This window comes from Rhododendron vialii, chromosome 7a, assembly GCF_030253575.1.
Source record: "Rhododendron vialii isolate Sample 1 chromosome 7a, ASM3025357v1".
NCBI lineage: Eukaryota > Viridiplantae > Streptophyta > Magnoliopsida > Ericales > Ericaceae > Rhododendron > Rhododendron vialii.
Window position 1 is genome coordinate 8292525 of NC_080563.1, and position 10111 is coordinate 8302635.

Here is a 10111-nt window from a genome sequence, read left to right on the forward strand (position 1 = left end):
TGTTTTGTTTAAAATTATTTAACGATATCGATAAAAGTTTGATCAATTCTATGTCCAATTTGCCGATAATAAATTGAGCAAAGAATTGATAAAGTCTTTACCGATATCTGATTGAGTTAATTTTGTACAAAGACTTTAAATAGTATATTAAAAAATTGAGCGACTCCGAACATTTATTTGAAATCTCCAATTGGGTCCCATGAAACTTTGTGTACACCAAATGATATATCCATAATAGGGCTTTGAAAAATGAGACAGGACCTTCTGTGCCAAAAGATTTTCCAACCATTAAATTTTAGTAAAATATAAAAAAAATACACCAACTGCCGAAAACCTCTTGGCACAAGGCAGAGATGTTTTCGGAATTGAGGAGATCGGTCCCTCAGAAATCACCCTCCAATCACATCCCCACCTTCCAAAGCCCCAACAAAAAAAGGCCGCATCAGCACAAAGTTTTACCAATAGTCACGCACAAGAGATACGTGTCACCGCCAATCCACAGGCTTCTCGCTGGGCTCCACACACGTTGCTTTCCCACTCCGCTTTGAACCTCGGTCTTCGCAACATCACTTCAGTACAACTGCCTCGATTTCATTCTGCCAGTACGATTGTCTCTCTGGCCAGAACAAAGTACCTCTGTCGAAGCAGGTATAAATTGCAGTTTCGATCTGGTAAAAGTGATCCCTCGCTGGCGTTATCATCGCCCCCGATAGATATATAGCACATAACAACGACTTAATTTACTCGCACGCTTTTCTACCCTCTAACGCTCTCGCTCCTCTCTCTTTCCAGATCATCACAGGTACACCCTTCGCGCTCTCTCTCTCTCTCTCTCTACTCTGCACATACACTGAACCGATATATAGGGATGCATATAGTTGGTGTACGCACTCTGTAAACATTGGGGTTTGTTGAATTCCGTTGATTGATTGGGTTGCAGGTGAGAATTATTAAAGGAAGATCTGATGTACTTGCTTGTGGATCTCAACTACAAACAAGATCATGATTGCCTTAGAGCATAAAGGTACGCGCTCTCTCTCGGCTTGAGATCTCTAGATTTTAGATTTGATTGCTGGTACTGAGGGGCGGCTACGGTTTGTGTGTGTGTGTGTGTGTTTGTTTGTGTAACCCCGAATTACGAGAAGCTTAAATAACAACAACGCAGTTCTGAAATAATTATCTTATCTTAAGGATAAACATTTTTCTATCCTAGTGGTTAAGTGGGTTAAGTGCTTTTCAATTGGATTGACTCAATGAAGTAAAATACTAAAATTTGTTCAACCATACAAAAGAAGATTAGGATGTTGATGGAGTGGGTTCGGGGGACCCGACTCTTCGCTAGTATTGGACTGGTCTATTTCCTTCATATGTTTTTATTCTTCGAATTGGTATCAGATTGTGAAAATTGGTAAAAAATTGGAACTTGTTTGTTGGGCAATTGGATGATTTGGCTTTATGCAAGGGGATTTGGAGGGTTTATGTGGACCGGGATTTGTGTTCAATGGGATCATAATTTTTGACAGAGTGAAACATATTTTCCCATCCAAATTTGAATACCTGAGAGAACAGTGCTTCCTAACTACTAATGAACGGGGAATCATGTAGTTGTTGAGAAGATATGAATTTGATTTGCGTAAGACCCCACGAGTTTTAGATTTCCAAAGTATTGCACGCAGCCTCATTTGGAATGCTCTTATGTATTTAAAAGTTCTTTTTTTAATACACATGATCAAGCAATCTTTCATCTCGTAACAAGCAAAACAAATGCCAAAGTCTGCGGGAGGCAACTGCATGCAGAATCCTCCAGAACTCCCTCACAAGAAGTACTGAGGTGCTTGAGACTTATGTTGTAATTTACTAGAAGACTGTAAAGCACTCAATACTTGTATAGGTGCTATAAATATCTTAGAGGTTTGTTTAGAATACTAAGATATAGAGTACTTTCGGCTTCTATCTAGATTATGGAGTATTCTTGTATGGAGGTGGGAAGTTTCGATAGTGTGTTCCAATTGATGCATAGGATTGTTAAAGCATCCACCTCAATTTCAATTAGGAAGTAGTGCAAAGGTTGCCCATGCTATATAGTAGTACTAGTTTTGGAGGTGATAGTTAAGTACTGTTCTTGAAGAATCAGATTTTGTCTGGGATTGTTCCTGTAACTCTTCTGAATATATGAAGGTAGCCAGGTAGGTGATCTGAAGTTGATCACCGAGACAGTGAATCACCTCCTCATCCATTGCTCGGTGGCATGGGAACTTTGGTCCGTGGTATTAACCTGGTTTGGGTTACAGTGGGTTATGTCGAGAAATGTTATGGAGGCATGGAGCTTTTGATCGCTTGGAGGGGTGCTCGAGTGGGTAAGAAGAGAAAGCGTGTATGGGCTATGATTCCTCTTTGTTTGATATGGACTATTTGGTGTGAGTGGAATTCGAGATGTTTCGAAGGGGTCGAAAAGCCTTTGTTTAAAATTAAAAGTTTTGTGGTTAGTAGTTTGTAAAGCCGGGACAAGGGAGAATGTAATTCTTCCCTTGATCATTTTCTAGATTGGTTTGAGTTGTTTAATTCAAATGGTGGTGTATAGTGCCTTTTTGTCTTGGTCGCGTTTTTGTATACGGGTGGTGAGTCTGGTGACATTCCCTTAATGTCTTCTTTTATATAATTATTTCCTTATCAAAAAGAAGAAGTTTAAGGACTTAATTCAAGATTTTGCGTAATTTGAGACTCGTCGCTGCTAATGCCTTAAAAGTTTTATTTTCATTGTTTGGGTAACTATAGTGAAGTCCATATTTTTGGTCCGATTGTGTAGCATCATAAACCACCATTGTTAGCTTGAGTGGCAGTATAATGCAAACGATTTGTTTCTCTCTTATTTTTTTGGGCTTTGTTTTAAGAATTCTGGTGGAGGGGTATTACTATAACTAAAGCAAAACTAGAAGGAGAGGGCATATTGAGCCCTACCTCTCAATGTGAAGACCAAATCAATTTATATAATCATGCATACAGGATGGCACATATCAAAGCTTGCTGACCTACCAATTCAAGAGAATCTTAGAGAAGCGACCCAACATCGATCCCTAACTTAGAAGATGATATTCTGGTTAGAAGCTTGAAATCCGAATAAGTGAGATGATTATCATGAGAGCTACAATTACCCAAGGCAACCACTTGACAAGGCCTTCTATTAATGCGTAAATGAACCCCACAGGGAAGAGCTTGCACGTTAGACTTAAAGAAGGAAACTCAATGCAATGAGAGTAAGCAAAAACAAGTTGCCTCTTCGACAATGAGGCCAGCTCCTTCTTTACTCGATTAGTGCAAGCGCATCCAATGCAATTCAATTTGACATGAATAACAATAGCCAAAGAGGTGCAATCTAGTTTTCTGTAATCTTGAGTGATGACATAGTGCCATCATTTGTTTTTCGAGTAGTATATCCTGCCATGGTATGCCATCCCAGAGGGGGATTTTTAAGGCTTATTGTAGACAAACTGGTTTATTTTACTCTTCTGATTTTATGTTGGGTGATGCTTGAAATGCAAATATACAAATGGAGGGCCTTTAATTATCGCTAGAAGGGCTGAAGAGAGAATAGGCTTTGCAATAGATAATTTACTTCAACAATAGACTGACTCTTTAGACTCTTGCATGAATAGGCTAAGTAAAAAAATAATAGCTAGGGTATGTAAGACTTCCTAGGTGCATTTAAAAGCCGCATAGGACTCTAACCTCTCAACTACTTTTTCTTTTAGGATGAAGAACTGCAGTTTATATTGATGAAAGCAACATGCAAACCATCCGGCCCCATAGGCCTGACAAAACATGAACATAAACTACAAAGAAAACCAAGTAAAGAAACATAGAAGAAGACCCAAAGGCCTGAACATCTACACAAAATACAAAAACGAATGTGTGAAAAAATGAGTCTTAGTATTTCAAACAACCACTCCTTTCATGGATGTGGTATTGGAGATACTCTTCTTTATATCAAGCTTAAACTCATACATGCCAACCGCCATCGCCACGTGTTTTCATTTTGCTATCAACTTTCCAATCCGTCTCAAATCACTGGTGGTCAATCCAAAAATAAAGGGAAAAAGGAATCTTATCTCTCACTTCAATGAGAGAGAGGGTCTCAACCCGAATCCACAATGAGGAGGAAGGTGGAGGAGGGAAGGGATGGTGGCAGCTGGGGGAGGGAAACCCTAGGATGGGTAACATTTTCTCTCTCTACCCCTCTCTCTCTTGTAGGATGGGTAAACCAAAAGCCTTGAAAGGTTTTCAACTGTAACTATCTCTGGATGCAACATTTTTGGACTCTTAATACTTGTCTATCAATAACTTGCAATGGGACTGTGAGGCCACACCAAAAGTCAAGTTGTCTTGAAGTACTTGCCGATATTTCACATCGATAACCTTTAATATTCCCAGCCACGAATATCAGCTTGCTCAAGACTTCATCAACCTTGTTTTTTTTTTTGGTTTTTGAGAATTCTGGCCAAAAGAGATTATATTACTGTAGGGATGATTCTGTTGCATGACCTCAGGTTACCAGTCATTTCTTCTTTTTTGAAAAGGGGTTACCAATCATTTCATTACTAGCTTCTTCAACTCCATCATCCTTTTCACCTTTAAGTCACAGAAATTATCTCTAGAGCAAGTATCAAAGCTTTTGAATTCATCTGGTGATTAGAATCACATCCAATAGTGATTAGCGAACCGTCCTCTGGATATTCATCGTACTTTGGAGGTAGAGTCCAATCAACTGCCTACAAGGTGACAACTCTCTGGGCGCAACTCTCTGCACGAGAATTGTCCAAATTCATTCCAAAAATTGTTACAAGATCATTAAACCTTCCATGGGTTAAAATCTGTAATAACTTCCTTCTTGTTGTGGTCTCTCCTTTATCTTTCATTCACATATTGCATTTTTCTCTTCAAATACAGTGGAATGAAACCTTAGCAGGTAAGGTCAGCGGGTCTGAAACCAACTAATGCAGCAAGAATGGACTGGCCATAACCAATCAACTTATCCAGATCTGATTCGAGATCCTGGAGATGCTAATAAACAAACCAAGCTTGTAATCATTCTGAAAGGGGCGGAAGAGAGGATAATCTCTGTAATAGGCAATTTTTAATTCAACGGAAGACTGACTATTACATGACTTCTTAGCTCTTATGTAGAACCCTGCATGTTTAGGTACATTGCATGCTTCCTTGTCAAATCTAAAAGTACTAGCTATTAGCTAGCATATTTAAGACTGACTAGTTGCACCCAAAACCAATATAAACTCTTTGACTGTTTGACTGTCATAAGTATGGGAAACCAAAAGACTTGAAGTCTTTAACTTTCTACAATCGCTAGCTGCATTGTTTTGGTAGTGAGGAAAGGAACTCGTTCCGCTCAGATTCTGACTTCAAAATTTCTTTCATTTACTTCAATCAATTTGATTCTTTAGAGACTTCTGAAGATCTTGAGATCTACCAGATCCAACGTGACAACGTCTGACTTTTATGCCAGAGATACTGGTGCTGGATTCTATTATTTGTATAGGGAATGTGAAAACCAGTTAATCATCTAGGTTGATAATGGGGCTTCTCTACAAGTTCGATGTTCTAATGTACTATTTTCCGTCGATTTTTCTACAGCAGAAATTATGCAAAGTAACTGTGGGGCATCTGTGAAATGCCTCCAGATCAAGGGATACCCTTACAATCTGCAGTGCAATGGGATTCCCATCGAAGGTTTGCCAGAGCTCAAAGATGAAGTCTATGATCATCCAGGTGGGAATACTGTGGATCAAGATCACTCATTAAAAAGCGAATCTCTTGAATCTGCAAATGGATTTCATAGAAAGCTTACCAACTCTAATGACTTGGGCTCATGGTCAACCTTCCACTCGGACTCTAATAATGTGCAGCGGGGCCAATTGAATGTTTTTGAGAGCCAGTTTTACCCTGTCCTGGTGGATAACCGTCTTCAATGTGCCCCATTCAATTACTTCCGGCAAAGTAACCCTTATGAACACCAGTTCCAAGATTTTCAATATTTTGTGGTTATAGATTTTGAGGCTACATGTGACAAAGAAAGGAACCCTCATCCCCAGGAGATTATTGAGTTTCCATCTGTGATAGTGAGTAGTGTTACTGGGCAATTGGAAGCTTGTTTCCAGACATATGTGCGTCCCACATGCAACCAGCTCCTGAGTGATTTCTGCAAGGATCTCACGGGCATCCAGCAAATTCAGGTTGGTTCATTATGATTTGCTGATGCACATAAGGGTTTGTCTCCATACTACTTTTTTGCTGCTTAAAGAAATGGAACTCTTTATACATGTCTATTTGGTGCGCTTTGTGTAGCAAAAAGTTATATTTGGGTAGTTATGTACACCTATAGTTGATTAATTTTGGTACATAACCTTCCAGCGCTGTCCTGTTTGAGATAAAATTTGCAGAACTCCTATTGGGATGACCAACCTTGAATTGGTTCAAAGCTAGATGAAAAGTTCGGAAAAAGTTTGAATGTGGTGAAATTTGGAAATTTTGGAGTCAGAAGCTGCAAATAGAATGGACTTAATTTGTTAATGCGGATGCAAAGTCAGCTGTCTTTCTACAATTTGGAAAGAGTTGGTGAACCAGTCATAACATCAAAAGGTTTATCTTCAAATCTTTCCAATTTGGGGTGAAGTGGGAAGCTTGTAATTTTGGGATCAGAAAAGTTCCAAATTGGAATATATCTGCTTTAAAACCTTTGAGTTATGATGCCTCAGGAAGAGAAAAGTTAAAGACAGGGTAATGAATGAAAATTTTACCATCTGTATCTGAGTTCACTCTCACTTGAGAGATTGATCAGCTTTATGTCAGATATATTGTATCAGTTTCTTTAATATGGTGCTGTATGTTATATAAATTGTAGTTGCTATTTGATTATGCTTTCTTTCAGTTTTAATTTCATTGCAAGTTTCATTTGTTCGGTACATTTTTATGACAGGTTATTGAGTATATAGTCAGTAACCAACATTCGTTTTATTGCCTTGTTTTCTTGTTTTATTCCAGCTTTTATCTTGGGGAAAAGATAACTTTTTTCCTAATGTAGTGGTTGTCTAAGTCATATTTGGGCCAATCAATTGCTTTGTTTTGTTGTTAATAAATGCAAGTGGGTTTTAAGAAAGTCCAAAGGCCATGGATGGAAACGATTTGCAAACATTACTTGGCTTCGAAGGCTGAGTCATGTATTCCAGTGAAAGATCAGTATCTTACTATGTTCATCAAGAGTTAGTTTGTGCGACATGTAATTGTTGGATAGTTCTTTAAGTATATTTTTTGAAGGCAATTACCATGAATCTGTGGATTTTATTATGGTACCACTGTTTGTGTGCCTATGAGAGAGTAAGTGGTGCATGGACCTTACTATCGGTGTATCGAGTTGTGCCTATGGGAGTGAGTGGTTGCTTGGACTTGCTTTTCTATATTGAGAAGTGTATTGTTCTTGTTCTTGTGAGTTATGATGAGTCTATATTGTTTGGAGTACAAATGATTAGAAAAAGTTAAAGCTGTTGTTCTTTAAATGGGACATGCAGAGTATAATTGTCTTGGAACATTGTAATACAACACACATCGGGTTGCAGAATATGCTCATTATCGCAAGAGGGTTTAGAGATGAAGTTAACAGACGTGTTGATAAATATTGGGAAAATTGTTCCACGATGTATGTACTTCCATGTACTGGTTTCTCTGTAACCTTTCTAATCCCGAGTGTCCTTTTTAATTGTTATTGTCAGTTTCTGCTCAATTGTTCTACTATGAACCTTGAGCTTATTCTTGCTGGATTGTGTGGTTCTAGGTGGATAGAGGTGTTACATTGGGCGAAGCTCTCCTTAGACATGATAAGTGGCTTGAGAAGAAGGGAATAAAGAACACCAACTTTGCTGTGGTAACTTGGTCAAATTGGGATTGTCGGGTTATGCTGGAGTCTGAGTGCCGGTACAAGAAGATTCGAAAGCCTCCTTATTTCAACCGGTAAATGATTGATTTGTTGACTTGAAATTTGTTTCTGGAAGAAATATATCTAGTTCTAAATCAGGGGCGGCTGCAGAATGTATCCTACAGAGATACAAAAATAACCGAATAGGTGTAGTTTTTTAGTTTGGGAGTCATTTTTTTTTGGCACCGGGCCATCTAGGGTGAACCCTTTGGCAGTATCATTAGTCCAAAAACTTCAGGAAGTGCACCTAATACTAGGCCAAAGTTCAAGAAAACTGCCCAAGTCTACTTTTCACTTTCCAAAATGTGCGTAGCCCTTCCAATGTATTTACAAGTCAAACATTTCATGTACTTGTGTGTTTCTTCTTGAAACAATGGTATGAATGTTATTATGTCTTCTGCTTATGGTTTGAAAAGTTTATCTTGTAGTTGTCTGTTGGTATATGGTTTGGAAAGTGTTTCTTATATTTATTAGATGATAAATATTTGCTTAGTTTAATTTGTTATCTACTAGAATTTGCAAGATATTAGCTATAGGGAGGGCTCGACTTAAGTACTTTTGTTGCCGATTAAAGAATGCATGGTCACCACTGAGTTCAATTTTCAGAGCCACCCCTGTTCATAAAAGTTTGTATATTTGTATCAAAACATGTCAAATGACAAATAAATAATGTTTCATCTTTAACAGATGGATCAACTTGAAGGTTCCTTTCCATGAGGTTTATGGCGGCATGAGGTGCAATCTGAAGGATGCAGTTCAGATGTCTGGCTTGGTGTGGCAGGGCCGCCCTCACTGTGGCCTCGACGATGCCAAAAACACTGCCCGCTTACTTGCTCTCCTCATGCAAAAGGGCTTCAAATTCTCAATCACGGACTCTCTGATGTGTCAATCCACAGACCACTCTTCCCCATGGAAGCCGCCTCAGGAACACCACTCCTTTTCTCCTTTCCACCCTCAAAAGCTGAGGGACCAGCATAATAACCATCCGATACAGATTCACCCTTATTGTTACTGTGGGGTTAAAAGCAGCAAAGGGATGGTTCGTAAGCCTGGTCCAAAGCAAGGGAGCTTCTTCTTTGGTTGCGGGTACTGGACTGCTGCTAGAGGTGCCCGTTGCCATTTCTTCGAATGGGCTTCTTCTTCTTCTCCTCCATGACTCAAGAGGGGAAGAAATGGCTTCTATTTCCTTGTGTAAAAAAATGGGAAAGTCGATTGTGTCCTTGAGGAAGCAAACATTGCCTTGGTTGCTTAGTGAGGCTTTCGCTTCCTAAAAGTAAATATAAATAGTTGGCTGAAAAGATGTCTGGTTACCGCGTCGTGCTGCTCTTGTGTTGAGTGAGAAAGGGCTTGTTAAACTGACTTATTGTTGACAGAAGACTGAAACAAAATTTGGATTGTGAGGAAATGAGTGCTTAGGATGATATGGTTTTACTGCTCTGTCATTGGTAGTAGTTATATTAAATAAAACTGTGGGATTCAGACAGTTGCTTGCTTATGCATTTCTATGGGTAGCTTTGCTTGCACAAAGAATGCTGGTTTCTCCCCACTGAATTTTTGCTTAATTTTCGCTTTTCAACTCTCCTATCTCAAATTGCTGTTTTGGATCAAGAATAGATCCTTACGCTGTGCTTGGTAGGAAAAGGAAAATAACAAGGGAGTGAGGAACTGGTATTTATGGTTTTTTTATTTATTTTTAATTTTAAAATCATCGATCCTCGTTCCTTCACAAGCCGTGATCCAAACTCAAACAGATGCAAATTCTCATATTCCGAAGTACCAAAAATAAAATAAAATTTGCAAGTTCTGCCGGTGTCTGATTCACTTTTGCGGGGCTTTGTTCCTTGGGAACACTTTCTGTTTTGGAGGAAAAAAAAAATGCAGTACAGTAATGTTTAGTGGTTCTTGTGTTTAAAATAAAAAATATGGGTATAGTCTTTTACGATTAAAGGAATTTTCGCACGTAAACAAAAAATAAGCAGTGCGAACTAGACGGGCCATTAGATTATGATATGTTTGACCTATTTTTAACTTTCGCTTCTGTTTCTTACAACAGCTGAATATATTTTCTTATCGGATTTTTTTTCTTCTAGATAAATAAGTTGTGTGTGAAATAAGTTGCAGGGAAAGGGG

At 38.7% G+C, this 10111-nt stretch overlaps 1 protein-coding gene across 2 annotated transcripts; it reads left to right on the plus strand.

Moving 5' to 3' along the window:
• The first annotated feature begins 581 nt into the window (after nucleotides 1-581).
• On the plus strand, nucleotides 582-9448 carry LOC131334792 (uncharacterized). 2 transcript variants are annotated; one of them, XM_058370038.1, is made up of 5 exons: nucleotides 582-802; nucleotides 941-1024; nucleotides 5647-6245; nucleotides 7841-8016; nucleotides 8669-9448. In XM_058370038.1, the coding sequence occupies exons 2-5, from the start codon at nucleotides 1003-1005 to the stop codon at nucleotides 9135-9137; spliced, it is 1266 nt and encodes a 421-aa protein (XP_058226021.1). In that variant the 5' UTR covers nucleotides 582-802; nucleotides 941-1002; the 3' UTR covers nucleotides 9138-9448. The 2 variants fall into 2 exon arrangements, with proteins under 2 accessions (XP_058226021.1, XP_058226022.1); XM_058370039.1 differs by having other exon boundaries at nucleotides 5650-6245.
• Nucleotides 9449-10111: the final 663 nt, after the last annotated feature.